The following is a 24750-nucleotide window of genomic DNA, read 5'->3' as shown; positions in this document are numbered from 1 at the left end:
CAAGGTTTTGGAACTCAGACTAACATTCTGATGAGAGATAAATTATATAAGTTTACAGAAAAAGTTCTGGGTTACTGGAGAATTTATTGGTATTTGATCTTGTCTGAATCTGGGAAATTTCTTTCCATGACTATTTGTGGGGTTTTTTTGTGTGTGTGTTTTTTTTTTTTTTTAAATATCTTTTCTTGTCTGCCTCCTGCGCCCTCAGTATACAATGTTACCAGTGAAATTTAGTGCTGACAATACCCGCCCTCCTCCACACAACAGCATAAGAAACTGCCAGACTTTTGGATTTACCAAAAAACTTAAAAATAAGAATTTGGGAGTTCACATTCCTCAGCTCCTGGAACCTGTTTGGTTTGTGTAGGTCTTCTCAATCAGTGGGCTTGTTGGGGTGTCTGTGGTACCTTCTCAGCTGGTGGTCTGCTCAAGTTGGAATAATGTGGTGCACTGCTCTTCACTTTGCAGTAAGCTGCTGGTGTTATAGTATCAATAGTTTTTTGTGTATGTGTTTTTTGGTCTGAATAAAATTAAGTTTGAGGCTACAGAAGCAGCGGTGGAGGAGTGTTGGCAGGTTGCTATACAATCACCTGGTATATCTCACTAGCTCACCAGCGAATTGGGGGACCTACAAAGTAAGCAACGGTGAGACCTCCTCATAAGAGAGAATTTTGTTTCCGGTAGGCCTAAGTGTGCTGTAGCTTTTCCATGAGACAAGAGGTGGTTCTTTCATGCAAAATTTATTTCTCAACTATGAAAGTCTGCAGAAAACTCAGACTAGTCTGGTCTTGTCAGCACTGAATAAATCAAGATATCAAGAAGATCTGAATCACTTACATAAATGTGACCAGACAGTGTTATAAAGTATAAAGAGGGAATTCCCTTAAGTCTACAGAGCAGCTATTTCTTTTATTGCTCGTTAATTGAAATGACTGTTACTACAACCGATGGACTCTCTACTCAGCTTTGTCCTGGCAGGCCACTGTTTGTAAAATAGTGACATCAGAAGTCTGGTGTTTTATGTGTCTGCTCTGGGCAGAAGGAGACTGCAATTAAAGAAATGCTCATGAGGACTGAAACACTACTGACCAGGGTGCCCGATTAAATCACTGCTGATTCAAGTGCCTGCTGGTGATGGGTATTCTCCCCAGGAGCACAGGTATACAGTTTCTACTCTCTGCAGTTAGACAGATCACAACTAAGAAGATGGCAAGTGTGACATGTTCTGGCTGAGTAGAATCCTCACCAGACACTTGAGCAGGTACAAACTAGTTGCTCATAAATGGGTATCTTAATAAATTGGGTCTGTTAACATCTTCAGGTCTCAGTTAGTGTGAGTGGCACTAATTTCTATTCAAACGACTGCCTTCTTAAACAGAAAGTCAGTGAGTTAGCGTCTACTGAATTAAACAATAGCTATATCCTCTGCATGTACCTGAAATGAAATAAGAGCATATGCTGATGTCCCCTCAATTCTTCCCCTCTGCAGATGAAGAGCTGAAGCTAAATATGGTCCACTACGAGTGTGTGTGTGAAGGCATGTCCTGTGGGAATGGAGATCGCTGCCAGGGCCAGCAGTGCTTTGCCTCCCTGAGCATAAATGATGGCACTAAAGTTTACCAGAAAGGCTGCTTCCAAGTCTATGAACAGGGGAAAATGACATGCAAAACACCCCCGTCTCCTGACCAAGCTGTCGAGTGCTGTCAGGGATATTTGTGCAACATGAATATCACAGCACAGTTGCCTACTAAAGGTGAAAGGTTAATTTTAAAATAGCTATTTTATAAGAAGTCTCTAGTCGGGCGTTTGCCTGTTAATGTTCTTCTCTCCTAGTGCAAACTAAGGTTTGGGCATAAGGCTTTTGCCACTTGAACCAGAGGAGACTAAGAATGGGTGTAGTTGGGGCCTGCAAGCTGCATGATCAGAGTGTCACTGATTGCTGCTGAATATTGGGGACTAAAGTGCACAAAACAGTAAGTTTTGACTCTGGGTTACTGACTTTGATAAAACTCTCTGAAGCCCCCTGTGATTCTGAATTTCAAAAACTTGAATGGATTTTACCACGGATGGGATTGCCATAAAAGATTTGGTGGTGGTACTGGTGGCGGTGGGCTGTGAATGTAAATTTATATGAAGTAGCTTTGACTGTCTGTGACTGGTATTTAGTTCAGTTGACTACAAATGAAAATGTCAGCATAATTTTGTCTTTAAACTACTATCTGTGGGAGTTCTTAATCTCCTTTCTCTTTCCTGTTTTCTTACCAAGGGCAAACCCTCCAGGGAGAAGCTGTGGGTTACAGCATGGAAATGCTAGTCATTGTTATACTGGCTCCGGTGATAGTGCTGATGATATTTTCAGCGTTAGCTGTGCTGATTATTCGAAAAATACAGCAAAACCACATGGAAAGGCTCAATGCTAGGGATGCAGAGTACGGCACAATTGAGGGACTCATTGCATCAAATGTTGGCGACAGTACATTGGCAGTAAGTAACCTTTTGTATATGGTAGGAATTGCTTAACCTCTGTGTCTCAATTTTTCTCTGGTCAGGTCTACACTAGAAACTCGTGCTGGTATAGTAATGTTGGGTTATTTTTTGGGGGGGCTAGACGGGGTGACATTTCTATATCTGCAAAATTCCCGTGTGTATGTATACAGTTATAGTTGGATAAAAGAGCTTTGGCTGGTATAGCATATTTTGCTCAGTGAACTGGTACAAGCACTTTTTTGCTGGTGGTATTTGCATCTATGCCAGGAGGGTTCGCTGGTGTAGCAATACCAAAAAGCCTTTGTAGTGTAGATGTGGTAGATGTAGACAGGAGAGTTGCTCAGGTTACCTTACAAGAGTGTTGTATGTTTAAGCTTCACCATGAAAAGGGCAAATATGCCTGTGTGTCCATGATGTATAACTGTCTTGAAAGGTAGTTGGGTGGGGATATTTTTAATGGCTCTACAATCATATTTGTTTAGGAATTTCACATCTTGTTTTCCCTATGTTTGCTGAAGAATTTCTGGATAACTGGAGAATGAGTGAGATTTTTGACTCGAAGAGGCTGAAATATGAGTAAATGCAAGAGAGGGGGGACTTTTTGGTAAGCAGGTTAACCGTAATCCTACTTTACTTTTGTATTTATTTTTTGTCAACGTTTACTCAGTCTCCTCTTAAACAAAAAACAAAAAACACCTCACTTCGAAAGTTCTTGCCGTTTAAATATCAAATGACACCAACACCGTGAAGCCTGAGAGAGTGCCCGCAACTGGGAAGACAAAATTTGATATACCTGAAACTTCTAAAGATAAATACAAAGAAGAAGAATCATCACTTTTTCTGATTATTAAATCTTAGCCTTTTTGTGTGTGTCACAGGGAAGCAAGCAAACTGTAACTTTTCCTCTGTGTTGTCATTACAACCTGACTGTTAAGAGATATAGAAAGGTTTAAAGAGTGACTTGAGAGAGGAAATGTCGACTGAAAACCACTAGGATATTAAGATTAACATGTACTTCGACCTTTCTGTGTTTTGGGAGACCTACTCTGTCTGTTTGTCTTTTCTCCCTTGGACTGGCAGAAGATGGGCACTTGGCTTTTGCAGGTGGAGAGAAATAGGTTGGTGGTTGTATGCTTTTTTTTTTTTTTTTAAGGTGTCCCCATCACCAAGTAACAGAGCATTGCTGACTGCTTCAAGAATTTCTGCCCACGTCTTTGCCTGAAAGTTGGTGGATGCCATGCAAGTTGTGAGGACTTGTTAAAGCAAAGATGCTTGGGAACAGTCAAGTGGTAAAATCCCTACTCAGGGAGCCGTGAAGTGATGCCTGCATTTAAATAAATGGGAGATTATAAAGTGAGATGCTTCTAAAACTTGTTTTTGTGGATTGGTGCTGAGTTGATGGACTCGGAAACCTGACCCTCGGGAAAGTTGTTTATCATTTTCCTAGGTTTATGAAGTGACCACCAAGTGGCACCATTGTCAAGAGGATACCTTGATTAGGAGGAGGAGCAGGTTAGAACCCGAAGAGCCAGTCCTGCCTCTTTTTACTGTCCGGCATCCCTACCTTGTCTCTACCCTGCAGCACAGAAACCAAGTTAGGAGTAGGTAGCAAAAATCTGGAGTGCATCCTAGTACAGGAGAGAATCAGGCTATATCTCAGAATGGCTCAGTGTTGAGCTGGAGACTGGTGGAAGATGTGAGATTTCCAGCTGAGGGGGTGCAGCTCATCTAGAGCTTGTTGAGAGGAGGAGCTAAACTTGCCTCTGTCCTATAGCTTGAAATACTCAAGACAAAGTTATTAAAGTTTGCCTGGCTGTAGAACAGGTGTGGCATAAGCAGTGGAAGCTTCCTCATAATGCTCTGCTTCAGCTCTGCCCTGTAAGAACCACATCTAGTGGCCATTCTTCTACTTGTTCTGTCTTCTCCCCCCTGCCCCCACCTGAGTCATCTAGTGCCCCTTGAAAATGTTCAAGTAAGGGAAGGTCAAATCAGCCAGCAAACAAGAATACATCAAAGCTTTCTTTTTAAAAGGAATAAGGTGACGTTACTCACTTTAAAAGCAACTTCCAATTTAAACATTACATGGTACCCTGAGAATGAAACTTTATGTATGCAATGCATCCAATGTGACTCCACTGAGTTTTGAGTATGTACAAAATTGATAGTTCCTTGTCACAGCTGAGTGTTCATCCCAGCTATAATTCTTTCACTTTTCATGTTCCAGATTTAAGCACTCAGAGGAGAAAAATCTTGGGTTTTGTAATACATCAGATTTGTTTATATTTAGGATTAGTTCCCACAGTGTAGCAAATATTTATTGCACTAAGCTTCCTGAATGAAGAAAGCTGTCCTCCTTAAAATGTTGTTTTTACAGTCGTTGCCGCAGATAGCATTTTGCTTCTTTCCAGAATGAGCGGGGAGGGGAAAGAGGGGAAGAAGAGCGAAGTTAGTTCACATTTTGGATAAAGGGCCCTGTTTGTCTGTAAAACAATCTTGTCATTCTCAGATTATCTTCTGAGCATACTACTTAAAATCTTGTTGGGCGAAATGAGGCTTCAGAGATTTCTAGTTGAAACCTGAAAGCACAATTTGTGTTTTTATGAAATATTAGAACAAGAATTATAATTCTTCCTCCTCTGCTTTCTCCTCCAAGAAAAATAGAAGTTCGATAATGTCAACCTATCCACTTGATCATATATTTTTTTTAACTGGATTTGGAATATACTACTATCTATTTTTGTATTTTAACAGAGTAGTAGGATTTTAACAATGTACTGGAATCTTCCTTGTTCGTTATTTTTAAGTTTACAGTTTAAACTTTTTAGTCACGTCCCACTTTTTTTACTGAAAAATTAATCTGTAAGATAAAGATTCGTCACTTAAACAGTTGACAGTATTGTTTCCTTCTCTTCCCCCCCCCCCCAAAAAAAAATTAGTTCAGGTAGCATTCCCTATAGTTAAGGTTGCCAACAGCTTTCCATTATCCGACACCCATCTTCAGTTGTCAAAATTAAATGGTTTGGGCTGAATTTCTGTGGTGGCTTTCTGCTTGAGGCTGAATTTTTGGGTTGAAGTTCGAGATAAAAGGGTTCAGCCATTTTTGCGAATGAGAAAAGAGTTTTGCCCGTGCTTTTAAAACCAAAACTGTTTTGTTGAAAAGGTCTAGCTTGGAGCAAGGACTTACAATTTGGCCAAGGGATGAATGACCCTGATGTCAGGAACATGTCTTTTGCGATCTTCATGGAAATTTGGCCAAATTTTAAGATGCTAAAAAATCTGGTTGGGCATGCCCAGCAGAGATTTGTTTAGACCTGGGCAGCTGAACTCACTGAAGACTTCATCTGGGCTGCTCATGTGTAATCCCTTGTGCCAGTCAGACTGCATGTCATCCCCACAGTGTGACTGTGTTCTCCAGCCCAGAGCTGAGCCAGGACTCTTATTTCACCTGGCTTTGGGGGATCGATGTGCTGCTGAAATCAGGAACTGAGAGCAGAGACACTCTCCCATGCTCTCAGCAGCCAGCAGCCCACACCTCTCATTGCACAGGCAGCATGGAGAAGGAAGCAGAGAGGGGGAAGAGATGCGAGGTGTAGAGACAGGGTCAGGAGCTGGTATGGGAGACAGATAGGAGCAAATGGAGGTAGAAGGCAGTGAGGTGGGAGATAGGAACCGGGGTGGGGAAAAGGATAGGACCTGTGGAGAAGAGGGAGGAATGTGAGCAGAGAGGTGTTGGAGGGGGAGGGGATAAGGGCCAGAAAGCTCTCTATATTAGAGAACCTTCCCCAACAGAACCTAGAGTGAAATCTGTTGTTCCCGAGTCTCCGTATTCGTTTGTTCGTCCACAAATAGATGTGAAATCCACTGGCAGAGTATTTCCATCCCCCTCTAATGGCAGGTCCACATAGAAGGTAATAGTCTCCTACTGCTACCAGTTATCAGTTAGCTCAAGTGGTAGAACTGTGGATCAACCGAGCCCAACCTTGTACTTGTCCCATTTGGGAGTCAGTATGACTCCACATGATCAAATTAATGTTTTTTACATTTAGATGTTTTTTATGGATGTAATTTCCTACATTAAAAGAATGTTAAGGTTGAGAAGTCAAGCACTTCAAAAGTTAGGAAATGCCAGACTGAAGGTTGCCCTGTGCAGCTTTTATTCAGCCTTCTTGTGTGTATTAGGTTTGGCAGAATTCAGTTTTTAATAATTTAAACTGATAATATTGGTGTTCATTTTAAAGCATTAAAATTGTCGCCGTTGTAGGAAGTTATTGGGGGGGGGTCAGACAATTATTTGATAGTAGATGTTGAGATTCAAAAAGTTAAAGCTTTATAAAATGCTAAAGCACAGATTGTCAATATCACATGTCAAAATATACGAAGTAAATAATCCTTGAATCAAAAATCATACCTATCTTTACTATTCACTTGCTAGTCCATTTACAGAGCCTAATTCAAAAGTCTAAATTTCTGGATTTTGACTCCAATGCTTTTTTCTTTCTTTGCCTATTTGTAAATTTCTTCTCCTATTGATTTTTTTTTTTTATGATGTGCGTTTTAAAGTAAACATTTACCGACACTGATTAATCTAAGCTAGCGGTTCTCAAACGTCATTGCACCATGATCCCCTCCTGACAACCAATTATTACACAGCCCCAGGCGGGGGGACCGAAGATTGAGTCTGCCCGAGCCCCACTGCCCCCGGCGGGGGGAGTAGGAGGGAGGGCAAAGCCCAAGCGCCCCCAGGCTCCAGCAAGTCTAACACCAGCCCCGGCCACCCCATTAAAATGAGTTTGCGACCCACTTTGGGGTCCTGACCCGCAGTTTTGAGAACTGCTCATCTAATCCTTCTAACCCTAATTATTATTGTCTTTTAATAACCTGATCACATCATAGGCACAGACTCCATGGGTGCTCTGGGGCTGGAGCACCTACATGGGAAAAAATGGTGGGTGCTGATCAGGGTTCCCTCTACATTTTTACATCCAGTGTGGAATGAATTTTGTTAAGTGCACCAATATGAATGTGATGTGTGGGGGTGGGGCCAAGAGGTTCAGACTGTGGGAGGGGGCTCAGGGCTAGGGCAGAGGGTTGGGCTTGCGGGGTGGTGGTGGTGCGGGCTCTAGGGTGGGGCTGGGGATGAGGGGTTCAGGGTGTGGGAAGTGGCTCAGGGTTGGGGTGTGGGCTCTGGGGTGGGGCTGGGGATGAGGGGTTTGGGGTACGGGCTGCCCCTGGGCTGTGGTCGGGAGAGGAACCCCCCCACCAGCCCTCTCTCGCCACACCAGCTTAGGGCTGTGGGAGAGTCACCTCTCCCCAGCTGCAGCAGCTCTGGTGCAACTGGGCTGCGGCAGGGGCTCCTCTCCCCTGGCCACAGCAGGTTGGAGGTAGGTCTGTGCTGGGGCCGGCGGGGAGCCTCTTCCCCCAGCCGGGGCAGACTGGTGCTTGAGGAGAGGCATCTCTCTCCACCACAGCCTTGAGCTCCTGCATGGGACTTACAGGCAGCTCCACGGCCACGCAGCGTAGAGGGAACTTAGGTGCTGAGCATCCACTGACAGCCCTCCATCAGCTCCCTCTGGGGGCCGCGCAGATCAGCATCTTCTCCTCCCTCCCTGTCTCCCACCCTCCGTGATCACGGCATTCAGGAGGATCTAGGGGGAAGGGAGGAGAAGCGTTGATGTGGAGTGCTCGGGGGAGGGAGCGGAATTGGGTGGGAAGAGATGGGGCGGGGCCTTTGGGGAAGAGGATAGAGGAGGCAGAGCCTGGAGCAGAGTTGGGGGTTGTACACCCCTAGCACTTTGGAAAGTCAGCACCTGTGGATCACATGCTGTTTTCTAGAAGACTTATTCTGTCCATTGTGTGTGTTTTACATACATAAATAGTGGTGTGGAAGATGGGCTAGTAATAGGTTTTGAGCATGTGAGCTTATGTTGACAACAAAAAGTGCAGCCACTCCCCTGAATCCCATCCCTGGTGCTTTTTTTTTTTTTTTTTTAAAGCTGACATTCAGAAAGTCTCATTTTGGAATGTTCAAGTGCTGCCACCCTGTGGAATACTCACAGGTTTTCAATAACAGATCTTGGGTTTTAATATGCAAGAACAACTTTGGTGCTTTCTTTGACCCCTGTGGAGCAAAGTAGTTAAGCACATGCTTAAATTCAATTTAAAATTATTAGGCCTTCAACATGTTTTTAAGTGCTTTGTTGAATAGGAATGGTTTTGTTGAAATGGCACCTTTGTGCTTGAGTTTGACTTACCTACTCTCACAAGTTGTACAGTTCTAACTATACCCCATAGTTAAAGTGGTGCAGCCCCCCTCATTTATACTAGAAGAAAGGTACTTATCCTGGAATAGCTTATTCCCATATGGGCAGGATTGTACTGGTATAACTGCATCTACACTAAGAGGGGTTGTACTGGTGTGTAACTATTTCAACAAAAAAATCAACTCTTGAACTGGAAGTTAAACGAGCACAAAATCTGAATGTGGACCAGGTCTTGGACGAGTGGAAGAAAAGAAACTTCTACAGCAGGCGTATATTTTCCTCTTTCAGGTTTTTAATTTTTTATTGAAATTTCATCTCTTTAGTTTTGACTGGTAAATGTAAAAAATTTAAGTTCTAAAGATCTTTTTAAAATGTAAGATTCCCTTTAGGGATTCTTAAAGCAAAAAATATTTTTCTTTTATATGGTGATGTATCAACTATTAGTTATGGGTAAACTCCTGTGTCTGTGATTAGCAAGGCCACATTTACAGCAATGTGCAATTCTGGTAACCTTTTATGAAAAGAATATGCTAGTACTGCAATTTGAAAAGGTAAAGCAAAAGATTATATAGATTTTAAAAGGTAAACACTGCATTTTTACTTTCTCATAATCATATAGGGAGTTGAAGGGTCTTTGGAAAGCTCAAAGAAATGAAGCCTCTATGCTTTGGAAGGATATCCTCCTGTGAGGCACAGAAAGTTTTAACACAGGGAGTAAAGCAGAGATAAGGTCATTTGAGATAGTGAGGGGGCACAAGCTAAGCAAAAGAAGGGCAGAGTGTTAAAATTTAGGTAGAATTTCATTACAGAGTAGCCAGCATTCAGCAAACAAACTCCCAAGGGCAGTACTAGGAGTAGTAAATGTCAATCACTTTTTCATTGCAAAACATGTTTGGAGGAAAATAGTGTTGTGGCAGGTACAATTGCTAACTAAAAAGTAGGAACAGACTTGAGGCCTCTTTTCTCTTGCATTGTCTGAAGAAAACGTCTGGCAGTGGGTTGCAATAGAAAATGACTCTGTATGTAAAACTTGTATCTCCCTTTTCCCCACCCTCTATTTATAGCTTGAGGTCTAAGACTGTAAACTCCTCAGGGCAGGGTGTCTGCCTGTCTGCACCATGTCTAGCACAATGTGGTCCTGATGCTAATCAGGTTTTAGGGAGCTACCCTAATAATCCTTAAGATGATCAACATTGTGTGAACGAGTGGGAACATGTATATTTATGTATTTGGATAAAAAGTCCACGTACTCTACGTTTCTCAAATGTTTCCTCTCCCTTTCTCCCCTTTTTAAATAGGACTTATTGGACCATTCCTGTACATCCGGAAGTGGCTCTGGTCTTCCTTTCCTGGTACAAAGAACAGTGGCTCGTCAGATTACACTCTTAGAGTGTGTAGGTTAGTAAAACTCTTGTTTGTATATTTAATATCAAGTCCTGGTATCAGTTGAGGTTAGGGAGACCAGATAGCAAGTGTGAAAAATCAGGATGGGAGTGGGGGGGTAATTGGAGCTTTTTCTTACAATAGGCACCTAATATTTGGGACTATCCCTATAAAATCGGGACATCTGGTCACCCTGGTCACCCTACTTGAGGTTAAGCTCTAACTTCCATTTGAACAGTCTCTTTCTCTTCTCAGTACTCAACATGTTTTCAGATAACTTCTATTAAGTGGAGTTCTCCATGCGTCTGCCTGTGGATGGAATTTTTTGGGGAAAGTTTGATGAAAAATGCGTTCACCTTTTGCATAGTGTGTGTCTTCTGTGGTCGAACATTTGCATAGCTCTGTCAGCTAAAGCTAGAAAGGAGAGAGGTCAAACATAGCTTTCAAAGTGATCAGCAAAACAAGCCACATAAGCTAGATTTGAAGATGACGTTTCAATCCATTTAAAAAATATGAATATATGGGGTTTGAAAGTGTCTAGATGTGAAGTAGAATACTGCTAACTCTAGCGGTGTTTAGTTGTAAACTTTTTTTTACAGTTATTTGAATTATAGTTAAGGGGTAAAAATACATTGCATGAGAATGTAGCTAATTATAGTGTACTCAGGTGCACTATTACAGGTATAGTGTAGATTTTCTTTAGACTCATAGACTGTATGGCGAGAAGGGACCATCTAGTCCAGAGGTGGGCAAACTACAGCCTGCGGGACCATCCTGCCCAGCCCTTGAGCTCCCGGCCGGGGAGGCTAGCCCCTGGTCCCTCCCCTGCAGCCTCAGCTCGCCATGCTGCCAGCGCTCTGGGCAGCGCTCTGGGCTGCGAGAGCCACCGGATATAGTGTATTAAATTGCTCCCCGTAGGAATGTGCTACTTATGGAGCACCAGGACTGGCAGCCGTAAGTAGTATGCCCTAAGTAGCACATTCCTAGGGGGAGCAATTTAATACATTACACCCAGATAGGGAAGGCTGTGCCTCCCCAACAGCCTGACCCCCACCCCCTCCCATGTCCCGCCCCCTGACTGCCCCCCTCATAACTCCTGGCCCATCCAACCCTCCCTGTTCCCGACTGCCCCACCCCTGATAGGCCCCCTGGGACTCCCATGCCTATCCAACCACCCCTGTCCCCTGACTACCCCCCCGTGACCCGCAGCCCCTTATCCAGACCCCCCGCTCCCTGCCCTCTTACCATGCTGCTCAGAGCACCAGGACTGGCAGCCATAAGTAGTACACCATAAGTAGCACATGCCTACAGGGAGCAATTTAATACACTATACCCGCCCTCCATACAGTTTCCGAACCCTGATGTGGCCCTCAGGCCAAAAAGTTTGCCCACTACTGATCTAGTCTGATCTCCTGCATATTGCAGGCCACAGAACCTCACCCACCCACTCCTGTAACAGACCCCTAACCTCTGGCTGAGTTACTGAAGTCCTCAAATCATGATTTTAAAGACTTGAAGTTACAGAGAATCCACCATTTACACTAGGTTAAACCTGCAAATGACCCATGCTGCAGAGGAAAACTCTCCCCCTCTCCCCCCCCCCCCCCGCCTCTGCCAATCTGACTCTCTGTGGAAAATTCCTTCCCAACCCCAAATATGGCAGTCAGTTGGACCTGGAACATTTTGGCAACAGACACACACCTGGGAAAGAATTCTCTGTAGAAACTCAGAGACCTCCTTCTTGCCATCTAGCACTCTTCTTTTTGAAGGAAGGTAACAAGTTTTGTTTTTTTTTTCTTCTTCATTGTTGGAAAACGTTACCTCTACAATGTTTTTGCATTTTAACTCAAGACATAAGCAACTATATCCTTTTTAAATAACAAGTTGGAGAAGGAAAAAATTGTCTCCTTCCAGAAAGTGACTTAATGTTTTTCGTTTTTATTTTTAAACACTAGGAAAAGGAAATAAATCCATGTGCCTCTTTTCTTTGTTGCAAAGAAAGAAAACAGGAAATTCGTTGCCCTGTCTATGCAGTAGGTCAGATGAGATGTTCATGATGTCCCCTTTTGACCTTAAATTCCATGAATCTCTGAATGTTTCCTCCACCTTTTTTGTTTTTAGATTTTTACGTCATTGGAGCAAGCATATACAGTCATTTCCCTACGCTGGTAATAGTTGCTGGGTCCTTTCTTCTATTTCTGTGCTCATTTGGCTCAGGCTGGGGAGAGTAAATTCAGTTAACTACAGCCACATTGGACCTTCATGTTCTATAACTGTCCAGTGGCGATCCATTGATGATGGCCTAGGTGTGATCTCATGGAATTCAAGATAGGCAAGCTACAGGCCTCCAGCATCAATCCATTATCTCTTCTGCTACCATAGGTCTGCTGGTCTAAACACAGGATTTTGTACAGCTCTTTATCTGTTTGCTTGAAACCAGATACAAATCCCCTAGTGTGGATGCAGATGCACCAATATAAAATGTGCTTATGTCAGTATAGCGTATTCTTTTAGAACACCATCCACACTGGTAGTTGTACTATTTTTTTTTCCTTTTCTTTCAAGAAAAATAAAGGAAAAATCATACCCCAGCCAAAACACTTAAATTAGTATGTGTGTGCTGACTAGCCTTAATGGTATTAGTGCTGCTGTCTGTTTTTGTTCTTGTTATGGAATGTATTAAATAGTGACAAACATTCACACTTGTGTCGAAACCACATGTGAGTGTTTCTTCAGTTTGTATTAACCAGGAGTGTTAGGCTACACATGATGATCTTACATGGTCTCTGGTCTGCAGATGGTCACGTCTCGTGTGTGTGTGTGTGTGTGTGTTTGGCACTGAGCCTGCTCTTAAGTTAGCTCAAGTTGGCAGTGTTTAAATAGGAAGGCTACATAGCCCTGCTAGGGAAAGCTCTTGGGCAGGAAATCCCTTCTGTGTGACAAGCGCTACCACATCAGTGTCTCATATCTCTTTACACTTGATTACACCTGTTGTTGAATCGATGTGCCAAACCCCATCCCCCCCACCCTTGAACGTTGGCAGCTATACATATTAGAGAGACAAGAAGTTGTATTGCACTGAAATTGAGGCTAACTTATTTAGATCAGATGAGTCACTATACAATAGTGAAAACTATAATGATCAGAACTCTTTACCACTTGGGCTCTGCTGTATGGCACTCTACTGCTAATACACTGTCATGGGCAGACAACGTGAGCAAATCTCTACACTCAACACCAGAGAGTGGTGGTGACTGGGGAAGCAGGGACCCAGAGGGGTGAGGAGCTGAGTGGAAACAGGGACCTAGAGTTGGGGGAATGGAGATTTGGTGGGGGCTGGGACACAGAGGTAGAAATGATGGAGATGGGAGGGCAAAGTGGGGGCCCAGGGGAGGGATTGGGAGAGGAATATGGGGGGCACATCCCATGTCCTGTTGGAGGGCGGAGAATGGGAACAATAGATGGGGGACACAGAGACCAAGGCATGAGCAAATGGGTGGGAGTTGCTGGGAGTCCCTGAAATAGAGGGGAAGGGAGGGTGGCACACAGGGAGCATGTGGGGGAATAGAGAAATGGTAGGAGCTCCTGGTATGTGCATGCACTTGGTATCCAAAAGGAAAAAAGTGTGCAACCACCTAGTGTTTACAGCACACTCAAATCCTAAAATAGGATAGGTTTTCATATCGTTGAATAGTTAGGGTTTGTTTTTGGGGTTTTTTTTTTTTGAAGTTCTGTTTTGTCCATTTAACTGACCAGTTGAAGATTTATATTTATATCCATGGCATATCATTTGTTTTTGCAGGGCTAATGCTGTAAGCAAAGTAAAGTCTGAAGAACCCAGTCTCCCCAGCATGTGTGCACTGCATGCTCTATTTTCAGAGTTTGCAGATTGTCTGGATTGTGTACCCTGCTCACCACAAGACCTAGAGCTAGCCATAATTTTGCTGCACTGTAGCCAATGTTCTAGCTTAAGCTGTAATGACACTTTCATTACTGGTGGTGGTGATCAGAATTATTCCTGGTAGCATCCACAGTAATCTAGATACTGTACAAACACGAAAGAAGACATGGTCCTCACCCCCAAGAGATCACAATCTAAAGACCAGACTGATTGACGAAGGATATGGGGAAGGGCGTACGTGCAAGTAAAGTGGTCAAGGTGGTATTGCCATGATGTAGCCAATACAATGTGTGACTCTCAATTGGCTTTTTGTTTTGTGCATCATAATAGATATATGCTTGTTGCAGTTACTGCACATCCTCCAGGGTAGAAGTGGGCCCAGCCCTCAGCAGTGATTTTATTTATTTGTATTGCTGAAGTGCGTAGGCATCCTAGTTGTAGATTGGGGTGTTTGTGTTTATCTTTAGCATTTCAGAGAGGGCAAGGAGCTGCAGGCAGTGCAGCTTGTCACCTTTCAAAATTGTTTTATTTAGACTGGATTGTCTTGATCTATTTATGCAACTTATAATTCATTGACACTAATGAAGAATGTTGGTCAAAATTCCCTGTTTGCTTTTTGTCAGGAAAAGGCCGATATGGAGAGGTCTGGAGGGGTCAGTGGCAAGGAGAAAACGTTGCAGTGAAGATCTTTTCTTCACGAGATGAAAAATCCTGGTTCAGGGAAACTGAATTGTACAACACTGTGTTACTGCGGCATGAAAATATTTTAGGTAAGTAGAACAATTGCACTCATTATACTGAAGCAGGGACACCAGGAAACTGAGTTAACTTTGAACTGTAATGTTGCATGCTCTTCAGTTTTCTAAGTGCACCTCAGTATCCTGGCTTTGGTACATGTTTTTGGGAAAAGGGACGGGGGAGACACTTATGGGAATAAGGGAGGGATTTAGAGGCCAATCCTTGGAATCAAAGGCCCCTGATCAGAGAGGTCCTCAAAGCAAGAGTCATTGCCTTAATGAAGAAACAAGCTAGTGAGAAGCAGGCAATGTGGCTATCAGCTGATTGCTAGCAGGAAAAAGAAAGGAGGTGTGCAGCCTGGGTCTATAGTAGCCTGTCAGGTCACACTGCAGTGTGACCAAAGGGGAGAACCAGACAATTTTGAGAGTTGTGTGACAGCTGTTCCAGTCACTTGCATTGGATCCAGGCCCAATGTCGTTTTAATCTACATAGGTGTAATGGAGTAGGAAGAAAGGGGGGGGAAAAACTCTCAAAGTTTGTTCTTACTGTTGCATACTTACATGTGCTTGTTAGATTTGAGTATAAATATTCCTTTAGACTTCATGGAGGACACCGAAATGAGTTGCCTGTATAAGGCAAAAAGGATGATGTTATGAAGATGTACAACCAAACATTAGAAAATATTTTCGTGGTGTCTGGGTAAAGTATGTTTGTGTGTAGGGGTGAGGTAATCGGGATTTACCAATTCTTAAATAACTTATATTCTTGGTGTAAATGGAATTTGAAATTAACATTTACTAAGACTACAAACTCTGGTGTCAGCAACACAAGATATTTCAAGAGCTTGCACTAATGTAGGGAGGAGGAGATCATGAGCTGGTCTGGTTATATCCTAGTACTGTGAGATCAATGTACCAGACTAATGAAGATGATTGTGAACAGGACAGGTTGGTTCTACCTCTCCTTGCTCACTTAAATAAAATATTCCTACATTTGCACCTTAAAACATGCTAAAACTTCACTGGTTTTAGGATTATGGATGCAAACAGGCTACTTGCCATGGCCTGACAATCAGCTTCACTTTCATTTCCTTGCTGATTTTCCTGCTATTGCTACTATCTTCTCTCCTTATGTGTATTTGAGAAACTCCTGTCTTTTTGGTTCAAGCTCTGGTGCACAATCAGATGTTCTATATCCTTATGTTCATTGCTGTGAAACAGCTTCTGACCTCTGGGTTATTAATTTTCCTTTCATGCTTTTAACTTTTTTGTAGAGATCTTGTGTTGTATCAACTTAATAAATCTGCTTTAAAGTCCGACTTTAATTAGAGTTGTCCTTTATGAAGTAGCCCATTTTTCCTGCATATAAACATATTGAATACTGAGACCCTGTATCACTTTCTCTCTGTCAACTGTACCTGTTGCAACACTCTCTGTTTGGAGCCAAAAGCCTAAGAAAATGGTTTTTTCTTCTCTAATTTTGTCACACTTGCATGTATTGAACCACAGTTGCAGTTTGTAAGTTTAGATAGTACTTTTTCTTTCCCAGTCTTTGCCTTTTCACTGGTGTATCATTCTGAAAAATGAAAAGCAGCAGTCTGTTTACTGCTTAGTGACTTTACCTTACCCATAACCTGTCTCACTTTTAAATTATTTTATGAAGGCTCTTTCTTGTTTCTTTCCTGTTAGAGAATGCCCTCCTGGCTCCATGGATCTGCCTCCAAGATGTTTGTCAAATGTTTCCTGAATCAGTTTCCTCTGCTGTTAGAAAAATAATATTGTGGCCTCCAGAAATGTGAATTCTTGAACTTCTCTTCCTGAGAGTATACTGAGTTGGCTGAAATATTACCCTTTCCCATTGTTCCGCTGTTTGACTCAGTAAAATCATGTTAGTCTTTCTAGATTACTGTGAAATTTCGCTGGTTATTCTTTGGATTTGACATTATGCCTAAAAAAAAAGTCATATTTACAAGAAATCAGAATTTTAAAGGAAAACGTGTGGGAGGGGCTGAAAGTGCATTTGTGTTTGGGTGGGCCCTGTGGTTTATCCCTGTGGGCTTTCTATTTACTTGGGAATAAACTTCTATTGTAAATACAAGAGCAGCTGTCTCTTTCACCTCTGGATCTTGGATTTGATTTTGATCTAGGACACCTTGGGGTTCGGTGGGGGGTGTCTTGGTTCTCTGTTTACAAAAAAAAATTGTTCTCAATTGACTTTCTAGAAAGGATCAAGAAATCCAGCCATAATTAATAGCTGTCTTTTCATCTTGCTCTACCTCTGAGGTACCTTGCATAATAACTGAGTTGTCCAGCGTTCGGTGGGGGGAAAAGTGATCATCTGACTAAAGATGCTTGACTAGGTCTTGCTAAATTCCTCTTGGCAATTGGCCAACTTTTGTCCACCAATCTTGTGGATGGAGCATCTTGGGTTTGGTGCCTAGAGCAGTTTGATGCAGCCTCAGGGTGCATCTTCTAATTTGTTTTGCTTCAGCAATTCCCAAGAGGCATTTCCAGCAGCTGTAGAGCAAGCTGTTTGTTGCTCAGCCCAGAAGAAACCGACGCCAAGATGGTGATGGTAGCTTGAAGGAAATATCTTGATTTGAGGGTGTACTCCCTGGCTACTATGTGCTCATAATCTGGGGATCTGGTTAGACCAACAGTTGTGCACAGATTATCCAGTAGCTATTGTTACTCTCTGCCTCCCTCCCCTTCCCCCCTGACCTTTTTTTTTTTTCCCCATATACTCTTGGACAGAAAGGTGAGGTCTCTTCTTTTTGGATATGGACTTCACTCCTGTCAATGCCTTTGCCATTCCAGTTAGGCTATTGCGGCACTCTACATGGGGCTCTGTCTTAAATCTGACAGTTACACTGGTCGGAATAAGGCTGCTTGCTTACTGAGCACAGTAGCTCACTGGAACACCCATTTTCTGTGATCTGCTCTGGCTGCTTGTTGGCCTCAAGTAAAAGGTGGTGTTTTTGACCAATAAAGATTTAGATGGCCTCAGACCTGCTTATTTGAGGGATTGCTTCTCTCCCAATGCCACGCTGTTAGAGTTGCAATCATGCTCAAACTGGAGCTCCCTTTAAGTGGGGGAAGTTGCTCGCAGGCCACTCAATTTTGGTTTCATTTCTCACTCTGTGACCCAAAATAGCTCAAATCATTTGACCTCAAATGCACTTTGCAGGGTTTGCTTGTTCTCGCAGGCATTTGGGGAAGGTTTAGGGTCTAGAGTGAATGATGGGGTTTTGAAGTGAAATGTGGTATCAGTTGGTTTGTTCAATTTGTGACTGCATTTCTGGTCAGGCTGATTGGTGGGGGTGAATATGTATTGTATATTTATATTTTAATTGAGTTCGAGGTGGCTAGAGCTATGGGTATTCACTTAATTAGTATTGGCAATCTAAATACTGTATAATGACTTGGCTTTGATTTACAGTAGAAGGCAAATATTGAGTTACTTTAATTATTGGGAATAAAAGCTGAAAACACTTAGTTTTAAATAGGAATTATTAAACTGATTTGCTTAATTAGCCAACATCCAAATAAAGGAAATTGTTTAAAATGAAATTTGACCTGTGGATATTAGTTGTTAAAAAGCTTGTTTGATTTTGACTTATAACTTGCAATTTTATCTTGTTGTAGTCATTCAAATGAAGGTCTCATGCATTTTTGTGAATAAATTTGAGTTGCATTTTATAAATATCTTTTTAAGATTGCTCTCTCATCGTAGTATTTATCATCTCCACAGTGGCCTTTCACAAGTACGACTGCATTTCAGTTCAGTTTTAAATTATATGTTGTTGGTGACATTTTACCTCTTGATGGAAACTTGAAATCTGTGTAATCTAATTTTGTTGTCTTTTTTTGCTTTTCTCATCTCAGGTTTTATTGCATCAGATATGACTTCTAGAAACTCCAGCACCCAGTTGTGGTTAATTACACACTATCATGAAATGGGATCTCTGTATGACTATCTACAACTCACTACGCTAGACACTGTCAGCTGCCTACGAATAGTCTTGTCCATAGCCAGCGGCCTTGCACACTTGCACATAGAGATATTTGGGACCCAGGGGAAGCCTGCCATTTCCCATCGGGACTTGAAGAGCAAAAATATCCTTGTTAAAAAAAATGGGCAGTGCTGTATAGCAGATTTAGGTGAGTTTCAGTTTACAATCAACACAAACTGCATGTTCCATAACTAACCAAATATAGTAGATACATTTTAAGGTGCTTTGAGTTATTTTTAACTTTCTTGGAAGTTAGGGCAGCCACTAGGGGGCACTTATAAAGTACTATCCAGCTGAATAAACTTAGTACCACTTCTGATTTCAGAAACAGATGTTACATTTTGGATCATTCTCAGATTGGGCTTCATCAATAAATAACATCATTAATAATGTCTAGTCTATAGCATTTCAGAGGCTTTATGGATAGTATTTAGGATCCAATTAACGTTTTTTCCCCTCTAATTTTTTTTTCTTCCCGTTCTTCCATTTCAAAAGGGAAGGTGGGCAATTTAGGGCTTGATCTGACTCTGATTTGGAGTCAATGGGAGTTGGGTTGAACTGGGCTCTTACTAAAAATGATATACTAATAATGTAATTATTGTTCCAAATGCTTTTACTTAAATCTTAAAATCCTACTAAATTTTTTGCTGTAAAACTTATTGTACATATTGTAAATATAACATTTAACTCCCTGACACCTATAGGCCTGATCCAGCATTCCCTGAAGTCAGTGGGACTTTTGCCACAGATAGCGAGCACAGAACCAAGCTTTGAGAGAGAGAGAGAGAGAGAGAATTTTTTAAAATTAAATAGCAATTTCTAGGCCAGGGGGATGCAGAGGGATGATTAAAGCAACACGACTGGTTAATGTACAAGGTATTATAGCGCGATGCTTCTGTTATCTGTGCAAAGGGAAGAAAAAAGGGACAGACTAGTCGTCTTAAGGCATGTTGAATGTAAGGGAATAATTGGCTGGATTTAAAAACATTGTGTGACTTGATTCTGAGATTTTCTTTGTGCATAATTCCTATTTAACTTCACTGGGTCTTCTGACTGACACACATTGAGATCTGACTTTATCACACACAAATGGTGTTCAGCATAAATGCAGGTGCTCCCATAATAAGCAGGTGTATCTCTGCTGAGGGGACAGCTCCTTGGAATCCACAGAGGGAATATTAAACAGGAAGTGGATATTTTATTTAGTGAAATAAGTAATACACATCTTTAAATTCTGCTTTGTAAAGTTCATTTTTAAGCTAATAATCATCACCAGAAGGGGGCAGCATTTATTTTACTATTGAGTCAGCCCCACAGATGTGAAATGAAACCTTTTTTGCAATGGTATTTAGAGACTTCATTAGTATAGTGGAGGGGTGTATATTAAACAGATAGGAGCAGAAGTATTTGCTGCTGTTCTGACTTTTGACAGTGGGGAAAATAAATAGCCTTTTTGTATATGGAAATCTTGGCCACCTATTTATGGAGCACTCTTCTTACTTCATTATCTCTAATGAGGATTAACCAAAACTGTTGTTCCTCTTCAGGATGTATTGAGTCCTTCTGTGCATGGTTGGCCTGTCTTCATTCTCTTCTGGTCTGTGTTTTCTTTTTTTATAGAATCATAGGATACCAGGGTTGGAAGGCACCTCAGGAGATCATCTAGTTCACCCCTCTGTTCAAAGCAGGACCAATCCCCTGACAGAGTTTTGCCCCAGGATCCCTAAATGTCCCCCTCAAGGATTGAACTCACAACCCTAGGTTTAGCAGGCCAATGCTCAAACCACTGACCTATCTCTTCCCCCTCCCTGTAGTAAAGTGTAGCTTATGATGGCTAGAAAGGTGCAGTTAAGAACCAGGTGGTTATGTATTGTATTCCCATCCAAGTCACTGCTCTGGATCTGCCAGTGCATCCAGTTAAGAAATTCCTTAATTGTATAAACTAAAAAGAAAAAATTGCTCCTGAAGGAATTCTGCCCCAAAAAATTAAATATTCTGCTCCTAATATTTTAAAATTCTTCAAAATTCTGCATATTTTAATTGTCAAAACAACACAATATAATCACACCATTTTCAATTATTTGCTGATTACCGAAATAATTGAAAATGGTGTGATTATATTGTTTTGACAATTAAAATATGTAGAACTTTGCAGATTTGTGTGTGTGTGTGTGTGTGTGCATGCGCAGAATTCCCTCAAGAGTACCAGGGTTCTGTGTGGTGCAATCTGGGTGTGGGCAGCTTGGTGGGGGGGTCTGGGTGCACAGGGGATCGGTGCGGGGGTCTGGGTGCAGAGGGGAATGGGACCCTGCAAGGGGAGGCATGGTGAAAGTGGTTAGGGCTCAGTGAGGGGGAGTGGGGCTTGGTGGGGTGGGGGGGGTCAAGGTGCAGCTGGTTGGGGCTTATGTGGTGGAGTTCTGGGTATGGGGGGCTTCTGATGCAGGGGTGAAGCTCAGCAGGGTGGTGGTTTGGGGGCTCAGTGGGGGGGGTTCTGAGTTCAGGGGGCTCCTGATACAGAGGGGTTGGTGGGGGTGTCACTGTACAGGGAGCTGCTCCCCCTGTCCACCCAATCCCCATGCATCCGAAACCCCTTTCTCTCCTCCCCCCGCCCCCCTATGGTGCAGTGCTTCCTTCAGCCAGGGAAGGTTTCCTGGGGCTTGATCTGACCCAGCCCCAGCTGCTCTGTGTGGGGGAAGGGGAGGGGGAACTCGGTCTCCATTATCGTTGTCCTCCTCCTCCCTCTCCCCTCTGCTGCCTCAACAGTCTGAGCTGCTGGGGAGGGGTGAGTGAGTATTGGTGCAGTTTCTCTTCGCTTCCCCACAGAAACCATTTTCTGCAAGGAAGCAAAGGGATTTGGGGGGATAGAGGGGAGTGGACATTTTTCTGCATGCCGTAGTTGCAGATTGTTTTCCTCAAGAGTAAAAATTGTGTGTATATACTCTCTCTCTCTCTCATTTTTCAGTGTGAATGAAAATCTCTGAAAACTCTCTAAAAGCTGAGCAGCTCTGTTTATAGAACAGTTGTAGCACAGACAATATCTGTGCAGTCTTCCCTACATTGGTGTCACTGGCGGGATCACTTCTTCATTGTTGTTCAGCCCTTTTCTTCTCTGATGAAAGCATCTTCAAGTGTGCTGGTTACACCTGTCCTCTAAGATCTGGATGGAGAACTAATAAATTTATTGCCAAATGGCAATTCGATGGTAACAAGTTTCAGTTGCTACTAATCTAGGCTGGACATGAACTAGAAGTTTAGGGAGGAAAGTCCTTTGAAATCAAAACTTTACCTAGTTCCAAAACATTCAGTGAGATACCTAGCTTCCAGGGGTGTGGGTTTTGTTTTGTTTTTTTGTTTTTACAATTGTGACAAAAAGCCTCATGCTTTCTGTATAGATATACCTTTTTAATAAAGAAACCCAAGTATATGTGGTGGCTTCACTTTAATGAATGTCTGTCTGTATTTGAGTTACTGGATTTAGGAAAATTGTTGTTTGGGGGAACTATAAAAGCAATCCACATACGCAATGAATCATTGCAATAGCTTTGTAGAAGAGAGTAGAGACTTACGTATAGTACAGGACCCAAAATAGTGCAGTAAATGTCACTGTTCTGAAACAAGTACTTACCTTCCCAGAGAAGATGTAAAAATTCTAAGAAAATTGCTTGAGTGGTAATATTATAACCTCCTCAATGTTTAGAATGGAATATCTGTATGGAAGCCATTAATGATCCCAATAGTGATGCAAAATAAGACTTTTTTTCTTTTCTTGTCCAAAACCAAGAAGCTGCATCAGTTCCAACTCTTCCTTTCTCTCCCTTAAATGTTTCCTGTCAAAATCAGTAGTCTGCAGTAGTTGATATCCTGCGCAGTGCTTGGGTTCCCAAACTCAAATTTTCACCTAGGTTTCTTGAAGTGGAAGGCAAGTACCCTGAAAACAGTGAAACATCTGGTCTCTAAATACCACCTACAGTACAGAGACCATCATATTGAGGATCTGGTTGCAACACTTTCTCATTTTGTAATGTAGAAAAACACTAACTTGAGTCTCATGAAGCCCTTGACCTGTCATTCTGCTGAATCTTTTGTCCAGTTTGAATAGTATTCTGATCATATCAGCAAATTCCCCCAAAGTACTGATGTGTTCAAAGTTTGCCAGGAAAATTGCACTGTAAAATTTACTTTCCCTATCTGAAAGGGGGAATGTATACTAATTAAGGACTGGAGATGCCTTTAGCTGATGAGCAGACTTAGTATATTATCTTCCTTAGCAATGAAGGGGTTAGCATATTTCTAGTTCTGTGCAAGTTCTTGTAGCAACTCCAAATTGATTTGAAGTGTACTTAAGCAGAAAAATGTTTTTTCAAATCCTTGTTACCGTGGAAAAGAGATCGTGTTTTGAAGGAATATTTGGGAATATAGTAATCCTGTGTCTTAATCTTCCATGGGTCTGCAGTTAGTGTTATCAGGTTGTCTTAAATAAGCTTGTGTTAAATTTAAGTAGTAGATGTTGCTCTTGCAGAATTCGGTAAGGGAATCAGGAAGAGTCTGTCTTCTGTTTTATTGCTTAGTACTGTCCTGCACCTGTCGCTGTTTACTTGGGAGTGACTGCCTGTTTACCATGGTGAAATAGGTTCTTTGTGTGTTTCCAAATTTACTATAATTTAGTCTTTCACATAATGTTCTTTACTTAAATGTTTGGAGATCAGCATAAACCAAGTTGAGTGGTTTTGGTTGACTCATCTCAGGCCCCTTTGAGGATGTTTACTTTCTGACCTACATCTGTGTTGCTGTTTTTCAGCTTTATTTTTTACTCCAGTCTACATATTGGTCATGCTGTATCTTTTCCTCTCTCTGCAAAGAGAGTTCTTTTCCCCCACAGTTTGTACATGCTAACCATGCTAACCAGTTTGTACATGTCCGCCCACCCAAAAGTTCCATAAATACATTTGTACTCAGGGTAGGATTGTTTTCTTTTTAAATAAGATTCCTGGCCTTCTGGTTATACGTGTAGAGAGTAATGGTGACATCCAGTGGCTGCCAAACACTTAATCCCTGGAATGATAAAATTTTATAACAGTGCAATACAATGTTTAATAGTAATCTTGTAAGAGATAGTTGGTCTAAGTCTGTGGCCAAACTGGCTGTTTCTGATATTTGGTAGCTAGTGTGGAGCTGACACAGCTGCTCTTTGGACACCTGAACCCTGTCTATTGCTTGTTTTCAAGCAACCGCGGTGTCCTTGGAATGTGTACCAACTTTTGTATGCAGTTCAAGTCTCTAACTGCATGTGCTATTAGAGTTTTAAAAATGATTTAACAGCAACTCTGCTTTCTTTGTTTCAGGTCTTGCAGTTATGCATTCCCAAAGCACTAATCAGTTGGATGTGGGGAACAACCCCCGTGTGGGTACCAAGCGCTACATGGCGCCTGAAGTCTTAGATGAAACCATTCAAGTGGACTGCTTTGACTCTTATAAAAGGGTTGACATCTGGGCTTTTGGACTAGTCCTCTGGGAAGTAGCTAGACGCATGGTTAGCAATGGTGAGTATTTGAGGATTTCTTTTTAGGGCTCAGACTTCTGCTTTTTCAAGAGAGGTAAGGAAACAGTGGAAAGCATCTGCCATTCTACTGCACACTTTGCTGTTGAACTAAGTGGGCAACGTGAAAATACTGTATCTCTGAAGTGTTTGTATTCCAGAGGCTGAACTCACTCACTTTGAAGGACTTGTGTTGTCTCGTATCTGATGTGCAAAGTGCTTTTGCCAACTTTGGATGAGATATGATGAAAAGCAACCATTGTTGAATTCCAAATTGAAGATGATTTTTATTATTATACTGAAATGGTAATGCTGAGAGGGGCTCTGATGTCCTGAGAGGATAACTCTACTCTGCTCCCCATGCTTGAGCCCATTCAAACATGTTTAGTTCCTTGAGGTATTTAAGTGAGAGCTTCTAGAGAACCCAAAGGAC

The 24750-nt window shown here is 42.1% G+C and overlaps 1 protein-coding gene across 4 annotated transcripts in view; it reads left to right on the top strand.

Annotated features, from left to right (window-relative positions):
• Positions 1-24750, top strand: part of ACVR1 (activin A receptor type 1) — a 104644-nt gene that overhangs the window by 56740 nt on the left and 23154 nt on the right. For all 4 annotated transcript variants that reach the window (XM_045032436.1, XM_045032435.1, XM_045032433.1 and 1 more), the window contains exons 3-8: positions 1490-1753; positions 2267-2484; positions 10046-10145; positions 14655-14801; positions 18654-18929; positions 24124-24321. In XM_045032436.1, the coding sequence (XP_044888371.1) occupies positions 1490-1753; positions 2267-2484; positions 10046-10145; positions 14655-14801; positions 18654-18929; positions 24124-24321 (1203 nt within the window). The remainder of the gene's footprint in view (positions 1-1489; positions 1754-2266; positions 2485-10045; positions 10146-14654; positions 14802-18653; positions 18930-24123; positions 24322-24750) is intronic.

The sequence above is a fragment of the Mauremys mutica genome, chromosome 10 (genome assembly GCF_020497125.1).
Source record: "Mauremys mutica isolate MM-2020 ecotype Southern chromosome 10, ASM2049712v1, whole genome shotgun sequence".
NCBI classification, from domain to species: Eukaryota; Metazoa; Chordata; order Testudines; family Geoemydidae; genus Mauremys; species Mauremys mutica.
Note: the sequence above shows the minus strand (reverse complement) of the source record. Positions and strands in the feature narration are given on the sequence as shown.